General features: G+C 38.7%; 1 protein-coding gene across 1 annotated transcript; it reads right to left on the bottom strand.

The window, feature by feature from the left end:
• Window positions 1-695: 695 nt before the first annotated feature.
• Window positions 696-20,027, bottom strand: LOC138004319 (uncharacterized). The gene is made up of 12 exons (XM_068850794.1): window positions 19,820-20,027; window positions 19,623-19,729; window positions 19,271-19,453; window positions 17,924-17,994; window positions 15,449-15,550; window positions 14,024-14,096; window positions 12,767-12,914; window positions 8,577-8,733; window positions 7,161-7,321; window positions 6,464-6,606; window positions 5,977-6,096; window positions 696-4,857 (listed from the first exon to the last, which is right to left on the bottom strand). Exons 1-12 carry the CDS (start codon window positions 19,869-19,871, stop codon window positions 3,577-3,579), a joined length of 2,598 nt encoding a protein of 865 aa, XP_068706895.1. The 5' UTR covers window positions 19,872-20,027; the 3' UTR covers window positions 696-3,576.
• Between the last annotated feature and the right edge of the window lie 1,291 nt (window positions 20,028-21,318).

Here is a 21,318-nt window from a genome sequence, read left to right as displayed (position 1 = left end):
TGTGGAACAGATTCAGAGCCTCCTTAAATAATTGAAAATTTAAGGTATCTCTGAATCCGCTCCACAGAATTTTTTTGAACTTTGCAGAGTTTTATCCTGGCATGTTGATTATATTTCAGAAATAAAAAATGGGGGTCACCGAGTTCGTTTTTGAGATATAAGCAACTAAAGCTAAAATATGGGGTGTTTCTGCAAGGCTTTCCTGTTGCCATGGTAACTTCATACGTCACAAAAAGGACTGCACCTTGTTCAGAAATAATTAATGTTTCACATGGTGCCATAACATTAGTGTTACGTGATAAAGTGTTGTCGTGACAATCCTTCTAATAACAAGGTCTCTTAAAAGTGTTGAAACTGGTATGAGCCACCTTAAAACTCCCAGATCATAACTGTGACATTCTTTATTTACAAAAGCTTGGATTATGAAAATATGACTACACCCTTAATCCCACGGACAATTTCATTTGAAGGGTAGACCGACATAATTCATTCATATAATTAATTGACTAAATACGCTAAAAACCATATTCGGCATTTTGAATAGATATCCCAGGTAACATTCCCGCTGTTGACATTCAAATCTTTATGGGAAACCAAAAAACGCTTGGAGAAAAAATACGAGGGAAAACAAGCAACGTTTCAAATGCGCTTTCGTCTTGATAAACGTTAAAACTAAAAATCAAAGAACAATGATGCGAAAACTAGATAAAAATTTATGTGGTATCGATATCAGCCCACCCTTAATTACGAAATGAAGGTTTACACAACACTTTTTACAGGTAAAAACGCTCGCTAAAAAAGTTTTGTACGAGGAATGTCAAGCAAGGTAAAGCGCACCATTCAAACAACCAGAATAGCATGATACACAGCAAAGCAAAAACGCGCCTCTCTGATGCAACGATTTAGAACAACAATTAGTTTCGCCAATCGCAACAAAAGCAGACAACCGTAGGAGCCAATCAAAACTTGACAGCAAATACGTGCTGCCACCAATGAGAGCGGGGAAACGCGAGCGGGCAAGTTCTAGTTGACTGGATGAATGCGACGTATGACGTCATAACTGACGCCAACCACCAAGGGGAGCAATTTTGAAATCCAAAGTACTTTCTAGATCACTTGAAAACCACTCCAATGGCTGAGGTCACACTTGGATTTTTGGTGTGGTAAAAGGTGTTAACCATGGTAACAATAAAAGCTGTCGGTTAAATAGATAAAGTTTAGATAAACGCGCGATTATATTAGCATATCGATTCAGGAAGTCTTACTACAGAAAGCTCTGCTTTCATCCTGCAAGCGTTGCCAACGCGACATCCTCTGGTAAACTGTGAAAAGACGGCCACATTCAAAAAGCAAACTTCCCCTTTACCAAAGTAAAACAGGTAAGTGTGGCCTCAGCCAATACGGAGCTTAAGCACGCGCGTTTTTGAGACGCGGACGGCAACCGGAAGAGAGCATTTCGCGTCAGGACAGTGGCGTCTCCCGGATTTTTATACTAATCATTTCTAATGGAGAAAAGATACTTAGCAATGTATACGTGCTTGTGCGAAGAAAGGTTAAAAGGGAAAACAACGCACTTCCGGTTGCCGTCCGCGTCTCAAAAACGCGCGTGCTTAAGCTTGCTAATATCACTGTTTGGGTTCAACAAGTTTACTAGTTTCCAGTCCCCTTGGACAGTCAAGCCAAGTGCTTTAGCCGTTTACGTCACCGAAGGCCAAGTGGGCGGACCAAGTGACCCTTAGCAGGGGTTTTGCTAAAAGCAGGCCCGCGGCCCAGCGGCCCGAAGGCCCAGCGGCCCGCGGCACGGCCCGCGACGGCCCGGCGGCCCGGTAGCCCAGTCCTGATTTTCCACAGTTCGTTTTGTCCAGCGGTAAATCCACGGGCCGTGGGCCGCGGGCCTGCTTTTAGCAAAACCCCCCTAGCAGGTAACCAAAAGAAAAAAATAATGCGTATAACATTTTCACCATCATCCGACTTCCCATAACAATATTCTTTCTTCTTTTACCCTCGTTCATTATCTTACGAACTGCTGCTCGTGTTATTTGACTTGTGAGGAGCTGTTTATTATTAACGGGAAAAAATTCTGGTACTGGGAAGATTCGACAAGGCGAAACAAAATTATCTTGTCCTCTTATGTAAATGCAGAAATGTTTACTCGAGTAAGAGGTCATAACTAGAGAGAAAAGTAACTGAACGCCTTTTCACTCCTCCGATGTATTCTTCATCTACTAGCTAGACAGATCCCAGCGTGTGGTTGGTTCTTCTTTAGCCACTAGGACAGATTCCAGTGTATCGGATGTAAACTGAATGCGCAAAAATTATGGCACTAAAAACGATTCACCTTCTAGCATCTTCCGCCTATTAGAATCTTTCTCCGCCTAACCTTAAACACTCTTTCGGTCCACTGCTCAAGTATTCTATACCTTGGTGTACATATTACTAACATTCACATCCTACTATTTCTGTAACCAGCAGAACTTACGGCCTTAACTTTAAATTATTTTTATTTGTTTACTTACGTTATGCTTGGAATGATTGTGCTTTTCCATGGTGCACTTTTTTCGCAATTGTTTGAAGCAAGCGAGCTTCGTTTTTTTAGTGGTGCATTAAAAATTATTTCACTTGAAATTTTGTGTTCTTCAATTTAGAAGATAAGTACGACATTCTTCTTGAAAGGTTGATCAACATTCTTTCGAGTTTTAACACGAAAAATATATTATTGTTAAAGAGTGAAAAAATACCTTGAGATAATTTTTTTCCAATTGTTCATATAAAGCGATTCCACTTTAACCAAACCAAGTGCAAACGAGAAATGCTCGAAAGCGGTCACTGGTGTACAAAAATGCAACTAATTGCAAAGCGTTTAATTTAACCTACCCGATCATGTGCATTCATTTCACGAATCCAATCGATGTCTGATATAGAATTACGATAGCTCGTCGACAGCTGACCATACAGAACTCTAGCGGATATTGTGTTCACCACTTCAATGACGTCATTGATATCTTCAACAGACCCTACTCAAAATGGTAGCCGGTCATATAATTTCTCTATCTTCATGTTTATAAGACCTACTGGCTTCATATTTACGAATAAAAATTCTTTTGCTCGTTTCGGCATTGAAACTGCAGGATATTTTATATGAAAACCGTAATGAAAGACATAATATGTAGTAGTGATGGGGAAATTACACTACTAGGGTCAGAAGTCCACGGTTTTGATTTTTCCACAACAATAATAATAATAATAATAATAATAATAATAATAATAATAACAACAACAACAACAATGTTGTTGTTGATGTTGATGATGCTAACTAACTTGCTGGTTGCATGATGATGTCCCCTGAGCAAATGAGATTACGAGAACGTCATTTGACGATGATGACAATAACAACAATAACATGACTGGATACGGTGCATGTATGAGTAAACAATGGTTCAAATAGCCATTATGTGCGTAACATTGGCATTAATGTCAATGAAGATAACACTGACGATGATGATGATGCTGATGATGAACTTGACTACAGCAATAAAAAAAGGCTTGAAATAAACCAGGTAATCGACGACTTGTTTACTAGGCAGGACACTTCTCGTAATGCAGTTTTACTATAGTTCCGCCCTCGTTTAAAGAGTTTCTTTCAAAGGTGCCATCCAAATTGTTGCCGTCAACCAACTTGTTGCTACTATGAGGAGAAGAAGCCCTACAACTGCTAGGACTTTGTACCTCGGGAACTGCATTGCACTGCTTGGTAATGCAGATCTCACCTTTCGGGTAAAAATCAATTTCACGGACGTTTTCCATAAGACTACCTTTGTCATTTTTGGCGTAGTTGGACGTGGCGCCTTCCAAAGTACCCAACTCTTGACCTACAGCACCTGCGTTATTCCACAGCACATCATCTTGCACGATATCACTGTTACGAAATTCATCTTTATCACGACCTTTGTCTTCACGTCTCGACTCTTCCAATCCAAACCCGCCTTGTGTTGCTGAACAAGTTTTGCACGCTTCAATAAGTCGCTCATTTATTGGTTTCATTTTGCTGTGACCAGTCTCGTCTTCAGGACAGGTTTTATGATTTTCTGATTCAGCAGAGTTTGACATAGCTTCTGCCAAAGAAAGTGAATTTGGACTTACACCTCCTGTTGCATTACATTCGTTAAATAGCATTCTGTCTTCCTGATTAATTTCATTGTCACGGACGTCCCCCTCAGCACCACCTTTGCCATGTTCTGTGGAGATTGACACTGCCTCTTGTAAAGCAGGCGTATCCTTATGTGGTGGTTCAGGGGTTCTGCCTTCCTCCACAGGACGCCCATCTTTCTCCATAATATCAATGGGACCGAAACCTTTGTCTTCGTCATTTTTCGCAGAGTTTGACATAATGTTATGCACAGCAACTTGACTTGAAAAATCTGAGCTATATGTATTGTCTTCTTTAGAAAGAAGCTCATTGGCGCTATTTATTAACTTCTGACAAGCCGATTCCTCCAAGTTTTTTTTACGACTGCAAGTGTCAATAACAGCACTCTCAGTGCCAAAAGAACTGTTGTCTTTAGCACACCCTTTTTGAAGCTTTGAACTGTAAAGGTCTGAAGTTTCTCCTTTCATTACTTGTACAAAGCTATTTGAACCATCACCTCTCGATTCGGCCAATACACATGCTTGTACTTGGTCATTTGTTGCAGCCAAAGCACTTTCACTTGGGATGACGTCTTTAGAATTTTCTGAGTCACTGCTTGTGACCAATAAACTCGGGAATTCAGGAGCCACTTCTTCTGTTATTGGTGTCATTGAGTCGTTATTTGAAGCTGGCAAAACATCATGTGAAGTTGAGGCATTCTCACAAAAATTCTGCAATATTCAGAAAAATATATTTTTTGTCAACCAATTACCTTAAACTTCCACGGCGGCTAATCATTTAGCCAAGCCTAAAAGTGGAGCTCCCGTGTTATTTATTCTTACAATAAGTTAACCTGGCTTGAGCCTGCGATCCCATGGAAAACCAGTACCTAGTAAGCGGTCAACTTAAAAAAAAAAACAGCCGATGAGGTTAAAACTTGAGTGCCCCTTTACGCTGATAACGTTCTTCATTCTCAATACCTGTGACTGACATTTCATTGAAAATGTGAGGAGAATTTACATAACAATCACTTCCCAGAGAGAAATAATGGTTAAGACAGCACTGACTATTAGTTTGTTTGTTGTTGTTTGAAGATTTGCTTTTTAACCCTTTTGAGGGTGATACTCACAGATCTTACTCTGTTTAACACCAGAGGATTTTCCTTGCCAATGGAAGCCGCTTCTGGGGTGAATCAATTGACAACATCTATTGTAGGTCCACTCAAGAACTATGCCCCCTTTAACCCTCTCCCTCCTGTAAGAGTGATAGTTATGTATTTCAATCTGTCTAACGCCAGAGGATTTTACTTGTCAATAGGCGCCACTTCAGGGGTTAAAGGTTTAATAATATTCATGAAAAAATTACTCAATTCTGATTGGCTGAGAGTAGTGCAGTTCCAGTGTAACACAGTGCAAAAAGTGTAATGCACCAGTGCAAATTACACGTCGAAATTCTGGATTATGATTGGCTAATAAACAATAAGGTTTGGTCAGAAGCAATCAAATCTTTTCTTTTCAAATCAAGTGGTGCCCGGGATGGCGCAATTTTTCCCTAATTGCGTGATATTGCTTAACCATCTCGAATTTTTCCATGCATATCATTAACAAGTAATCACACAATTTTTCTCGTGCAATTTGGAATAAAAAAGCACTTGTACATTTTTTCAAAGATTACAAATTGCACTTGCCCTACAGACTCGTACAATTTTGGTCCTCCTTGAAAAAAATTACTTCTGCTTATTTCTTCCAAATTGCACTTGACATCATGCGATTACCTATACTAATATCCTGAAATCTTTCTTTTGTTGAGAATTTTCTAAGTTTAGCATTAATATTGATTGATAGGCTTGCCTTCTTCGCCTGCAGCTCTTCAAGAACTTTTGGAAGATCAGCAACAGAACTGGGCGGTGACAAATGCAGAGCTAACAAATTTTCCACAACTTCAAGCTGCAGATTTAGCTTGCGAGGGGCCTATTAAAAAAAAGGGAAATAACATTAAAAATTATTGTACTAAATATGTAAACAATAAATAAAATCGTATCTGCAGTTCTTGATATAATAATTCTACTATAACAATAAAGAATGGTCAAATTTGGTGACACAATATTACTCATCACGTTTACCCACTTACCCACTTCTGACCTAAAAACAGCAAATTTAGCATGACAATGCCCCTTTAAACCAGCGAACTGATCAGCCAATCACAAGTACGGTACCCTTTGCTTTAACTCTGGTTGGGACATCAAAATTAATGATGTCAATGATATATTAATTGGTCATTTATTATTAGTCCCTATACAATCATTTTAGTCCCTAAAAGAACATAAATTGTGTTAACCTCCTTAGTTGAAGACCTCTTTCCCTTCCGGCTGCCTCTTCTCTGTATTCTACCACTTCCAGCAAAGACTCCAACAAGATCATCAGCGGCTGATTTCCGTCTCAAAAAAGTTCCCTCACTATCAGAGCCAGAAAATTCTGCATCTGAAAAAAAAAATTGCCATTGATAGAAACTTTAAACAATAAATGCAGGCAAAAGATCACGGAAAAAATAAAATCTTTTTCCAGGCCTTCTAAACTAAACCAGAATCCAATAAATGAAAATAATAATACTCTTAATGCACATGTAAACTGTTCCTCTAGCGGTATATGACATACCAATCAATTGATTGCACAAGGCAAATATGGCTCACTGGTTTCAATAAGTACCAATAGCCAACGAAAAGCATTGACTCAGAGAAGTCGCCTACCTTTTTCCCTAATTAAACTGAAGTAATTAAAGACAGATTCTTTCAAACAGTCAAAACTCTAACTTAAAATTTTATTGAAACTCCTAATGGCTTCTTAGTATTCACAAGCCTTGTTCTTTGCATTCAATTTGCAAGATCTCACAAAAATAACAATAAATTTTATCTCATTATTAACATACCAATATGCCCTAATTTGACAATGTGAATTAATAGCCAGTCTGGCAATAATTATGTATACAGCATTCCTTTACAAAAAGGTAAAACCTGTGGTAGATGTAGATGACGTACCAGTTCTTGGGGATAAGCTTGGTTCTTTCTCTGCACCAGAGGATGCCACCGCATCAGGCAAATGAGGAAAAGTATCAAGCATCTTTTCAAAATGGCCGATCAGAGTGATGCAAAGTGCATACTCCTTTTCATATGGCTTTTTTTTACCCCTGTTGCTTTCCCTAAACAGGAATAAAATGAGAAGAGGAAAGCCGTGACTTGCACATGTACGTGTATTATACATTTTTCACATTTTTTTCTCTCGGGAAAATAAAATGCAGTCTGGAACAGCTACATTGTATACATGTATGTAATGTCCAGAAGTGCATACAATATCACGATAAACCCTTTAATATTGTCTCTTGTATAATTTCACCTTTTCAAAGGACTGCATTCTTCATTCTATAAGAATACAATCTACCAGTAATAATGATATTCTTTCACACTAAAGTCTTTTAATCTCGCATTCTTTTCCCCACACAACAAAACTTCACAACCATGACACTCCACTTTTTGTCAAAGTAGGTGAAGCCTTCAGGCACCAGCTACAGTCTGCCACATGACATGATGTGACTACTGTTTCCCTACAAAATTGGCCAGCATTGAAACACGCGTATTTCTGGATATACAGAACAGTGCATTTCAAAGTATTAAGCCAAACTGGGAATTAGATGACATGGGAGAAACATTTAGTGGAAATTACTGGTAAGTGCCCTGATTTATTTTAGGTTTACATTATTACATGTATTTTATTTATTTACAATAGACAAATTGAAACAGTTAACCAAGCTTAAGATTGCTAGGATGGATTAAATAATTCTGCCCTTGGCAAAGCTTCCAAGTCATTGGACAGCCATAGAGTTCTTGTACACTGTATGTATGTATGTAGGTATGTATGTATGTACAGACTTGCATTTCATAACACGTTCATTTCCTCGTCACTCAAACACCTATATTTACAAATCCCTAATGATGTACATGTACATTCAAATAGAGCGGTTTTCAATTGAGTGTCGAAAGTAATTAGCGAATTGCTTTGGTTTATGACTACTTTACTCAGTGATTGGTTCAAAGTTCTTGTGCCATTTTTTCAACCAATCAGGAGTGAAACCAAAACCAATCGTGGCTCACGCGTGCTTTGTGTCAACTATGTGTAATTACTTCTGAGTTTTGATTGGCTTACCGGATTGTCTCCGTCCTTTCTTATTGGCCAAAGTAACTGCTTTGGTTTTGGTTTTACGACACTTGATGGAAACTCGCTCTAAAGTACTGCTGTACTACTATCACTGGGGATTTCATCCATCTTTGCAAAAACTTAATAAATCCAGGTTTCTTGATTTTGAGACATAACCACCCAATAATAAACTTAGAGTGTGACCTCTGTTTGCAATATTTATAAATCTGTCACCTACTAGTACTTACAAGTGAGGTACTTACATTTCCTTAAGAATGACAAGTTTCTCATTTTTTCTCCTTGCAAGCTCCTCCCGTTGCTTTTGAGCTTTCATCTCTTTGACAGCTGCATGATACTCGTTTTTCTCCTTTTCAAGATTTTCTGTCAAGAGCTTTCTCTTGGTCCGAAGCTCAGTTAGCCCTTAAAGATATTTCATAGAATAGAAAAAAAAATTAGTTATAGTTAAAATATTATGTCCACCTAAGCTTGAGGAGGAGAATGGGGTTGGCCCCTGGAATAGTGATAAAGTTTTTGAATTTCAAACTGGATCCTGCAAACTTCATGTACCGGTACATGTGTAGTCCATAGGACTAGGGGAGGGGAGGGGGAAAAATCATAATGACCTTGAGCTCTGTGAGTTTCTTGCTAACCAGTATATTTCTCTAGTAATCTCAACTTAGCTAGCATTTTTAATTGTAGGCTTTAGCACTATCAAGCAATACTTAACCCTTTCATTCCAAGAGTGACACTTGTACTAGATAACTCCAGACAATTTTACTTGTCAGTGAGGGACTCCTTGGGGGCGAAAGGGTTAACTGATCACTCACTGCACCCCATAGTGTACAACATGCACGAAGGGTCAGCACTGGTTCCTGTTTGTTCACTGAAGTCAAGTCCTCTTGGACAGGACCATTTGAAAGCTTGAGCAAGGACAATGAGGACGGCTACAATGATGTTATCCAGTGATAAAAGATTACTAGTTCCCATCTTTGTAATAATAGTCGCTCAGCATGGAAAGTGTGTATCAACAGAAAACTGGTAAGAATGCAGTGGATGGTTGGAGAAAATTGAGAATTTATGGCCAGGTGCTTGTACCCTTCACATAATCTCAAATTCGGCCATATCGTGTCACTATCAAGGAGAGAATGGCTAAGAAATGTCACATAACAAAAACATAAAATGCACATGTGGGGCATGCATACATGTAGGCTTTGGTTACGCCCATAAAACCTACTGATTCATGGCATTCTAACTTGTAGTTTGTTGTCATTCTCCTTGCTAACCCTTTGACTCCCAAAGGCCACTTATTTCACTCAAATTCCAGATGATTTTACTTGTCAATGGAGGGCCCCTCAGGCCTTATAGGGTGAAGCTCCCTAGTATTGGGATGAATTACAGGGATTGTTTCTAGAAAAACTGTAACGATGCATCATTGGAGAGTGAAAATTACCTCTTCTAGCTGAATAGAGATAAACTTTGTCATCATACCAGTAATTCAGTATGTTGAGACTCATTTTCCGTTATTCTCTTAAAATGTCCATATCAATTAATTCGTCTTTTTTGTTTTGGTTATTAATTTTATCTTTTTGCTTTTAATCATTTAATTAATTAGTTTAGTAATTTAAGACTTCTTCGTACATATTTATATAGATAAAAACACTACATGCCTAGAATAGAATAATAATAATAATAAATAATTTTATTGCTTCTATAGCGCATGATACATGAGAAGATGCTCTCGTGCGCTTTACAATGACAAAAACTAGAATTCTACTATTTACAATCAAATCAGTTACATGAAAAATGGAAAAATCTAAAGCTAATTAATATTCCAACTATAAAATTGCATAATAGCAACTATAAATTCATACTTGATCAGATATTCTGTAAATTATAAGCTTTCCGAAATAAATGAGTCTTAAGGGCTTTCTTGAATGTTTGTACGTTTTGAGAATGGCGGACTGCACATGGTAATTTGTTCCATAAAGCTGGTGCAGCCGCTACAAAGCTATGATCACCTAATGTCTTTAGAGTTTTTACTCGAGGAGGCTGAAGAAGAAGCTCATTAGTAGATCTAAGATTATATGTACACTGAGTCCTAAGGGTGATCAATTCAATTAAATACGCTGGTGCAAGACCATGGATTGCCTTAAAAGTAATGAGCAGTATCTTAAACTGAATGCGAAATTTAATGGGTAACCAATGTAACATTTTAAGGGAGGGGGAAATACACTGTATGCTATATAAACTTGAACTTGAACTTGAAAAAAAAAACACAAAAGTTGGCTTTTTCAAACGATGTCGATAAATTTTCTGTAAGCAGATATTTTTAGTGCTAGCCCTTCATTAGAGTGAATTTAAGGGCGAATAATATTTTGTTAATTCACTCTCACAATTATTGTGGGTTGTTGGGGCTTAATATATAAGAGACGGAGGAGCTTTGCCATTATTGGAACCATGGTGACATGAATACACAAAGAAAATAATAATGAGAACGACATGCAGGTACATGTCCGTCTGGTTACAGTAATCTTCTTAAACGGGGACATAGTTTTTTCACGCTGTTAGCTTAACCCTTTAAGCCCCGAGGGGTTCCCCATTGACGAGTAAAATCGTCTGGCGTTAGACAGAGTAAAATCTATAAGTGCCATTTGGCACTATCGGGGCTGAAAGGGTTAAGACACGCAACATCTTCTATTTTGATGGCTTCAAGAGGAAACAACAAGACAGTTTTGCTGTCTTCATAATTAATAAAGAAAAGTGTTTATGAAATCACAGATTTGAACTGATGGCCACAAAATACCCTCTTTGAGAGGGAGTTGCTACTACTTGTCTCTGCCATAGTGCTGAGCGACTCAGTATGTTGTAACAAATAATCCAACAACTTTTTGCACATGTTACATGTACATGTTTACAATTCTAGGAAACCAAAAGCAAACCAGCCAAAAAAATATAGAGCACTTATTTTCTTGATAATGTTGGGTCACATGTAAAAAATCAGCTACTTTTGAAAAAACACCCATAATGTCAGTTACCTAGGACATTTTTGCCAGAATGAAAGGTATTCAATAATTCTGTAGGGATAAAGAGTGCCTACATGTAGTTAAAAATCACTGCCTATTACAAGTCATGCATTTATTTACTCTTATCAATTCCTTTCTATTTTCTGGATGGGTGACTATCTTCAGGAGAATACCCCATGCAGTGTTCCAGTTAATTTGATCAAGTGGGGGGTCATGTAGACCATTTGAGGGGTCACCCAGACGTCGTGCCAGCAGTGGCCCTTTGGCTCACATGTTCACGCGTTGAATTTTACTTTTCTAAGTTTTGGTAATAAATTCAGTGCAAAGATAACAAAACTAGCCTGCAAGCAGGCTCTTTGAAAATGGTGGACGAAATATAGGTCGGAAATATAGGGGCTATATTTCAACTGCGCACCATTTCAACGGAAGAGTCTGCTTGCTTGCTATGACAAAACACGCTCTTGAGTAAAACTCTCTTATTTCTTCTTTAAGTGAAATAGTCTACAAAAAGCTCACTGCAAATTGCTCTGACGGACGTTTTCCTGTACGTCATGCATGTATTACAGTTGCACTACACAAACGTTTGTTCTACACATTAAGGAAGGACTGAACATGTTGTTTCCGCTTCATAATTCCTCTTCTTTGCAGTCTAATCTGATGTCAGGTAAAAACTTTTTTTGACTTTACGTTTGCACCAAAAAGTATCGCAAAAGCCGGGAGTTAGCAATAAAAGGCAAGCCAAAAGATAGATGAAGAAAAAAATAACATAGTTTTTGTATAAAACTCTGAATTTCGAATTCTAAGCGAAAGATTCATGATAATCGATCGTAAAAACACCAACATTTCTGCAGCCTCTGACTTCGAGGAAGCAAGGGGAAGGTCATAATCAATGCTAGGCAAACCACAAAGGTACACGTCAGCACCTTGTGTCAAGGTTCTTGTTTGCATTGAATGAACTACAGGGAAGAATGTAGTCTCCTTCACAGCCGTCTTTCGGGATGTTAAGTCGTTCGTCGCTTTCAGAGTTTTACAATGTACTTTTCGCTGAGAAACTTCCGTCTTTCGTTTTTTAATTTTGTTGTAATATTTGACTGAATATTTACATTTCATCTGTCGGGTCAGGAAGCCTTGTTTGTCAGGTTAATGACCCGAGACCCGACTCTTATCTGGAACACTGCCATGTGTGTGTACACCCTGGGAAGTCAGGTCTGGCGTATGTAGTGGTCACTGCCAGCACTTCTCACCTCCGCAATTACATGTGGGCTGATTCTCACTCGATCTCAACCGAACTCGAGGGTTTTTTTTGCAGATACGCTGGTTATACCCCTCATAAAAAATCGACATCCAGTCAATGGGTGATATCACCATTGCAGGTGACCTAGCTAGTGTGCTATTATACTGTAGTTATCACCAGCCTCGATCAAAGATACCTTTTTTAAGTTCTTCTTTTTGCTTTAACTGTTCAGCATGATGACTCTTTTGAGCCTCTTCCACTGTGTTGGTATCTGCACCTGATTCTAGTCGATTCTTTACTTCTTCTTCCCTTGCTTTCAAACGGTTCACTCTTTTAACACAATCCTAACAATCATTAACAAAAAAATACTAATCACTGTACATAGTATGAGGCATTCAGGGATCGCGTTAACGCAGAAATCGTGCATTTTTACGCAAATAAAATCCAAAACATGTACATCGAAATTTTAATGCGTCCTAGGACGCAAGGCACTGACTTAAATAACAAACAACTTGCTTTGATTTGTCAGTATATTCTGTTGTTTGTAAAACTGTTGGAGCGATCTGTGATCATAATTGAAGTTCTAAGAAATGGGGTTTAAAACATCTAAAAAGGTTAAAACTAAATTTTCGACCGCCTTCTGCGGTCTTCTTCAGAGGAATGTACTCTGCAAGTCACTGAATGCAAATATATAGCAAAAGACGTCACTGTTCGTTGCTCCTAAGGGAGGAAACCAGTGATGCGTAAACCCTTGGAAAGGGTGCTCTTTCATTAACAGAGTTCTTGTCCAGGAATGAATGTAACGGCTCTAGAAAAAGCCTTTGTCGGCCGGTCCTATGCATATGCGTCAATATTAATTCCAAGTTGGTTACTCCTTTTTCTCATAATTTAAAACATACTCTTTTTCTCGCAGAGGCTCACCAAGATTTTGGGACCCCCAAAAAATGCTTGAGACCCCAATTTGGCTGAACATGCGGGTCCCAGGACCCAGATTGAAAAATCCTGGTGCCATCCCTGGCATAACACAAAGGATGTCGAAGACCTGGAAAAATAGTGACTCCCTCATAAAAAAGCAGTAGCACTTTCATTTTACCATGATTTTCCATTGTGGTTAGCTACACACAACAGTCTTGATTTCCCAACACACCAACAGATTTAACATACATGTAATTATTGCAACTGGATAATTTTTATTGCTTTGCAAATAGACCTACACTCTAGTTACTCTGCTTGATCAGAATACTCATATTACCCTGTGTACAGTACATGCATGGTCACTAAGCTACACTGTGAATTGTTTATCTACTGTATTTCTTGGAAAAAAAGGGGTTGTTATAATGTTTTAAAAGTCATTTGGGTCTCTTTCGTTGCTTTGTCACCTCTCTAAGATGTATTTGTTGGTAATGGCTAAATTTCACTTTTACAAATAAATGTTTATTCTAGGTAGACTCACATCTCTTTGTCCCCTGAGTCTTGACTGTTTGTTTCGCAGCTGCTCAACGTGCTGCTTAAGCTCCAAATAGTCACTAAAAGTGGGAAAAAATGCAAAAAAATTACCTTGAGAGAGATTTGGTCATGCCCAAAAGGAACAATGTCCCATATCAAAAGAGAGTACTCACTTGAGAGACCAGCAACCATACATACCATGTACCGTGCATAATTACTGGTATATACATGTATGTATATTTCCACCAAACAATATTTTTAAACAGTACCAAATGAATGTATATTGAAAGTTTGAGTTGAGTTCTCAAATCTCTTCAGGACTGATGCCGTCAATGGGGCTTACCGTGTATAATATGGGATTTGCACATATTATTTGTTTCATGCTGTTTTTAATCAACAAGGGAAGTGAAGAATCTCCTGTCCAGATCAGATCAAGGCCAGGCCACAACACTGGTGACTACCTTGTACCTCACAGTAGGCTTTTAGCCAGACATTGGAAACTGGCCACCCAGGCGGCTTGTTTTCCCAAAAAAGTATAAGAGATGAAATTAATTTTCCTTGAATTTCTTCCAAAAGTGGCTGTCCACAGGATGCCTGGATGCTCACTTCCTCTTTGTAAACAGAGAATGGGTTTGTTAATGTGTCACACAATTTTTTTACTAATAAAGGCTGCAAAACAGAGCCTGCACTTCATTATAGTAGTTATCCTAGATGATTGGAGTCAAAGGGAACACCCCCCCCCCCCCCCCAAGCATTGGTCTGGCTTGGGCTCAATCCAAAACACCTCCTACACAGTAGCCTCTCATGATCGGGGGGGGGGGGGGGGGGGGGGTAATTAATATACATGTAACGGCTCCTGTTTTCACGATTTACATGTACATTCTCCTTTCTCGTAGCTACCATCATGGCGAAGTGAATGCGTTTTTAAAAAATGAATTACCGATACTGTAGTCCAGCCTATCAGACTAATAACTTCTCAAAAGTTGAAATCATTTTTTAATATCAGGTTTTTGAGAGCACCACGTCCTCTCACTAAGGTACTCACATAAATGCATATCTGAAGCAAAAAAATCAATAATATTCTTCCCCAATGACTTTTTTGATCTGACAGGATTGATAAAGAGTAAAATTTATATACCAGTACTGAGTAGTTCAAGCAGTCACACAGTAAATTTTAAAATCCTTAAAAGAATCCTTTTCTGACCAACCCAGATTGTAGCCCCATACACAAAAAGTGTTTTGGCTTGTAACTGCTCTCTCTTCTCTTCATCACTGCAATGAAAAGATTGCATAACAAGCCCAATGAACTTGGAAGAGGAAACCAGCCTCAAATCTTGTTACAGTACATGTACATAAAGGCTTGTCCAGGGGCTGAAATCGCAGATCAACAAAAATAGTTTGTAAGCTTAACAGTAACTCCATTTCTACCTACTTGAGATTTCTTTTTGAACGCTTTAATCTATCGATTTCAGAAACTAGTCTCTTCTCCTCAACAATTTTCAGCTGTTGAGCTTGCACCTGATGTTCCAGCCTCCTGAAAATGTTACAATAAATAAGTAAATCAGTGAATTAAGATTACATGTATATGAAATGTCAAATATTGGAACTGTTGAATGAACTGTTTTTTTTTTTTTTGCTTTTTAGCAGCTGAAGGAAGCTGTGAAACTTAAAAGAGCACTTGCTTCTGCACAGGGACACACAGAGCAGGGAGGAAAAAAACTTAAACAAGCAGTGGTTGCATCAAATGCAAATTTTGCATTTGCCATATGTTCTACCCTTGACCATTGCATGTTAAGGCAAGGCATAACTTGCAATCGTTGCCATTCACAGCTTCCTAGCATGATAAAAAAATATAATTATTAATATAATATTAAGATAATTAGTTATGAATCACAATAATATTGCTTGTCTCCTTCAACTGAGCTTTTACCAGGGCGATGCAGCAACGAAATGTACCAATCACAGCCGATTACCATGAGATTGTGAGCGTCATCAGTTCAATTCGCTATTTGCTGAAGACTAGATTACAGGGCTCGAAATTAACGAAAAAATCTAGTCGCATTTTGCGATAACATAAGAAAATTTAGTCGCAATTTTGCAAATTTTAGTCGCAAAATCGCCGCGCTGCATTGTGTTGTCAGCGGTTTAGCAAAAAAAAAATATGAGCCCCAAATACTTGTGTGTAAAGAAACCGCTGAAAATGGCGAATGATCGAAGGAATTGAGCTGTGCACGTAACATCGCAATAATTACTCTACAATTACGCTATCTTCAGAGAAAATTCACAGCGAGAAACAAAATAATTTTATCATTTATTTATTTATTTTAGCAAAAGTAGCAGCAAAGTGGCAACTGCTAACCCTTTTGTTTCGAAAGAGAGAAGGTGACAACAAGTCGCAAATTTGCGACTTCTCCAGATATTTTAGTCGCAAAGAAAAAAATTTAGTCGCAAATGCGACTGTATTGGTCGCAATTTCGAGCCCTGTAGAAGCAAGCAAATTGTGGGACAAACATAGCTCCCACTCCTCCCCAATTACATCGCTGGCACTAAGTACTGGTTAGTAAAGTAATCGAATGAGTTTCAAAGGTTCACAGTGATTGGTTTTGGCTCACAGCGTTTCTTCACCTAGAAAGGTACTGGTCTTTATTTAAGCAGGGCTTCTGACAGGGTGCAGGAAAAAAGATAAAATTGTGTGGGAACGAACTTAAATTGTGCGATGAATTATGCGAGATTTCAAAAATGTTTTTGTATACAAAATATATAGGCTTGACCAATGCACGGTCGAAACATTTTTCGTTTGTTTTTTCACTACCATAATTTTTATTCTCAATAAAAAGTCTCAAAAAATCCTTGTTGATCAAAATAGGCTACTTGAGGAATACATTTAACACTTACACTATCATGCCAGTTGTTATGGTGTGAGCATTTATTTGTTCGTGGTCATCTCACATATCAATAGGCCATTTTACAGTTGTTTGCTCAGCGACCAAGCCTATGAATGGCTGCGAGGCTGCCGGTGACCTTGCATTGATACAGACCTCACTGCTTTTATCATGTAAATTGTGTTGTTGTAACGCTAATTAGTCCATATTAACATTACAAAAGCATGAAGGTTTGTATCAAAACAGGGTCACCGGCAGCCTTGCTTCCATTGTTAGGCCTGGTAACTTAGCCACAACTGTAAAATGGTCTATTGTTCCATACCTTTTAATGTCTGTATCATTGTGAAATTCCTTCAGTAGGAATTGACATACATCATGATTTACATAGCTTGATATTTTCCTCGTAATGGTTCAAGTTAGAACCTAAACAAATAACGTGCCAATGAAGTGGAACCGAGCTACAAAGAACGCCTTGTATATATTTTTTTATCAACGTTCAACAAAACTGTTTGACAAATGCGAAAACAAAGGTTTTTTCGGAAAGGAAATGGTCTGAAAATCGCTTGAAAAGGTTCTAGAAATCTTGGCTATAAACAGGAAAACGTGTAGTTATAAAACCTCTCAGCACATCGCTCAGTATCATGTGGGATTTTGCAGATTTTTAAGAACTGTCAGCATTGGGGGGTTTAACCAACTTGTGCGGTCTTGCAACTGCACACCCTGTCAGAAGCAGTGTTCACGTGTTACGCTGCAAACAAAAAGCTCCAAACTTGCGTGTAGATTTCTCTACCTTTAAGCAGTGAGGTTTTCTGTTGAGCATCCTCTCAATCTCTTTCTTCAATTTTTACAAGGCCAGAATACTAAGAATTCTCTTCCAAGCCCTTTGTTTCCAAAGGAGTGCTTTCTATATGTGCTACCTAGCAAGGTGCCTGTCACATTTAGGAGCCTGTGGACTTTCTTGACACCAATCCATTCCTTAGCTTAATGCAGCTGTTATCAACTGTTATAAAGTACAAAGTACACACCTAACAGCATCATCAATCCTTGCCTCAGATTTGTATCGTAAACCTGCTTGCAGCTTGGTACACTCATCATTCTGTGAAGTGACAGAGTATTAATACATGTATCTGGTCGCTATAACAACTGAACATACAAGTTACACCACGGAAGCATTGGAAGCACATTTTAATGAACCACATTTGCGATTTTGTGAAGATTTATTAATTTTGTTGAAACTAGCTAAGCCATTGCATCAAGTGGCAGGGGAGAACGACAACTTACAGGAAAAGAACATAATACCTTACACTCATGTTCTTCTTTGTGAATGTTCCAGCACCAAAAAAAGCCTGAGTTACAGCTGTGTTTTGTTTTTGTTGTCTCACTTCCGCAGAAACCCTTTCAGCTAATCCTGGCAGGCTTTAGAACAACAATATGCTTGCAAATATAGACTGCAACATCAGGAACTCCATACCCTACTGGAACAATGTTGGGATCTTCGCAGTCCCCCAGTGTTGACAACAAGAGTGCCGAGACTGGGCCAAGAGTAGCCTTGGACCAGGCTCTGCAGTTGGAGAAAAGTGATTCAAGCGGAGGACTAGGCAAGGGAAGGGGCTCCACGTTCCTTTTTGCTCCGTAACCCCAACTGCGGAGCCTGGTCCCAGGCTAGGCCTATAGTTGGAAGTCATTACCCAAAGTTTGAGACATGCAGCAGCTCTTGTAAAGGAAAGGAAAGGAACTTTATTTAATTAAGTGTCTAGTCGTTCTAGTGCTGGAGCGCTAATTAGGGACACTGTAAACAGAAATTAACAATGAAAGTAAATCAATTCAAATGTTGGTTTTTGAGGAGAGGGGAAACCGGAGTACCCGGAGAAAACCTCTCGGTGCAGAGTAGAGAACCAACAAGCTCAACCCACATATGACGCCAAGTCTGGGAATCGAACCCAGGCCACATTGTAACGACTACAATGTGATTGGCTCAATACCTAAGCCAAAAACACAAGACTGAACAATGACTTAGACTTCAAAACAATAGAAGCTGCTTACAATAGCAGGTTACGAGAGCTGCTGCAAATTTTTGTCAAGGAACCTTCCAGTTCCAAAAATAAGTCTACTACATCTTCATTTCTGACTTGTCGAATGTGATTAACATTAATTAATTTCAAATACGTTGATTCATTTAAGCGGTTTCTTATTTTGAAAATGATCAAATTTGAGCTTATATTTTGTGTTGAAAGAAAACAGAGACCGGTAATTACTTAAGGACTTGAACATTAAACAAGCATAATAATAAGCTCATGTCATGATCATCAGCTTGAATATAAACTGTCGAGTAAATGTTTGGATTATAAAATACAGTATCTGCATCCACTGACCTTTTTCTGAACTTGCATGTTTAAGCTTTTTAGCTCCACATCAAACTGTTTTCTTTCTCGGATGACCTTTTCTCTTTGTGCACGGAGTTCACACTGTTCACCGAGCAACTTGTCTCTGTCGATGGCGGGGCCGGCCTTGAAATTACCAGCTGAGCTGGACATTGTTTGCTTTTCAAGGAATTTCTTCTTAAGTGTTAAGAATGTTTTTCCACGATTCAACAACACAACAAGATTTGTCCAATTTTTAGTCTACATATGAAACAAACTAAGCTGGTCTATTTTCTACAATCTGAACCTTATTTAAGCAGCAACAAGTGTTCTTATTTGAATATGGGGTTAATCGAGTGGATACAAGTTTGGCTTCGTCATCCCGAATTCTTTCGCTTAATTCCTCGATTTCTCGCTGAAATCTCTTGACATCAGGTGGTCTAGCCCCTTCGTGACCATCGTTTAAAGCAGCTGTTAGGAAATAACCAGGAAATCAAAATTCATTAGCGTAATTTGTTCATCGAGTCACTTAAAAACTGTACGGAAACACTCTGCACTGACCGGTGCCGTTTTCTCGGCGATCCTTCACATCCACAATCGGTTCATCGCTCATTTTCTGTCCTCAGCAAAGCTGGGAGATTCTGATTGTTTTTTCACCATAAAAGTTTTCGTCACATCTTGACCGATCTCCAAAAAAATTAATTCCTCAACAACATTGTAGATTACACGAAGGCAAGGAAAGAACGCCTCGAGAATTGTGGGTATAGTTCAATGTGGGATTGTGGGTAATCTAAAAGGCACTGTACGGTGCCTTCAGATTATATTGTCGACTCGGGTGATATTTGAAACCTCATCACAGGAGCCAATCAAACGAAGTCTCCATATACGCTTATTCCTTTCCCGAATAAATTTAACAAATTGATGTCAGTTTTTCATGTTACGTTCTAATTCGCTTCGCTCAAACGAACGTAAAGTATTTACCACTTAAATAACCGCAAAAAACCAGGCAAAGTAAGATATGCGTGGATCGCGTGCGAACCCTAACACTTTAATGAAAAATAATCTTACAGCATTGGTCAAGGACAAAACAGATGCTTTCATTTCACTGTAATTCTCGTGTCAAAGAAACGGTATAATAATGTAAATAAGAGAATAACGATATTTATATTTAAAGATTACCTGTCCTCTTACTACGAAAGTCTAGCTCTTCATCTCTATGCAATAAGCGCATTCAAAATTTCCTCATATTACTTGATAGAAGCATGTTTTTTTGTTTTGTTTTGTTTGCTTTTTTTTTTTCTGAAAAAAGGGTTTTTCTGCTTATACGAAAAATACGTTTTCTCTCCCGTCCCCTTCCTATGCATGATCTTCGCGGAAATTACATTCTGTCCGTAAATAAACCTGGAACAACCGGTTATGGTCTTAGTTCTCTTTTTTCTTACGTATCAGCTAAGTTGCGGAATGCGCTACCTGATTTTATCCGTACCTATGAGTTTACTGGTTTTAAAAGAGAATCCAGGGCCGCATTTAGTACAGCGGCTTTTTTTTTCTGTAATCTGCGACGCCAGTGCTTACCATATGCAAGATAAAATGACATTTCCCTTCAATATATAAGCCATCTAATTCTTACGCTATATTGACAAGGGCGGTTTGGAGCTGTGAGGAGGCGTGGGATTTGTCACATATGGTTTAGGGGCCGACATATCTCTCCCTCAATGCCGTACCGGGAGGCAAGGTCGGTAGCAGAAAGCAGCGACGGGCCAACTGCGTCCAAAAGCGATCGCAGGGGCCGAAATCCCGGGATGACTCGTTTGGTACGACGCTCCAGCGCCGGTGTCTGGAGGTACTGCGTTTTTCTCTCTTGTTCAAACATTCCGTCAGCGCATGCGCAAATGTTCTGGCTCCTCGATACCTAGCCTACCAAAAAAAATTAACATGCTGGTTTTTTTTTTTTTTTTTTTTTAACCAGCAATAGACCTTTTCGGCTTGTACATTTTGTTTTCCCAATACAGATCATGTGATAATACTCAGGAGGTTTGGTCTTTTGTTTTGTTCATTAA

The sequence above is a fragment of the Montipora foliosa genome, chromosome 5 (genome assembly GCF_036669935.1).
Source record: "Montipora foliosa isolate CH-2021 chromosome 5, ASM3666993v2, whole genome shotgun sequence".
NCBI lineage: Eukaryota > Metazoa > Cnidaria > Anthozoa > Scleractinia > Acroporidae > Montipora > Montipora foliosa.
The sequence above is the reverse complement of the archived record's forward strand: the minus strand, read 5'-3'. Positions and strand labels throughout refer to the sequence as shown.

Coding starts and splice junctions, on each gene's coding strand:
- LOC138004319 (XM_068850794.1), bottom strand. CDS start 19,871: ATGAGCGATGAACCGATTGTGGATGTGAAGGATCGCCGAGAAAACGGC. Junction 17,995..19,270: donor ACATGCAAGTTCAGAAAAAG/GTCAGTGGATGC, acceptor GTCACTTCACAG/AATGATGAGTGTACCAAGCT. Junction 4,858..5,976: donor AAGAGCTGCAGGCGAAGAAG/GCAAGCCTATCA, acceptor TGAATATTGCAG/AATTTTTGTGAGAATGCCTC.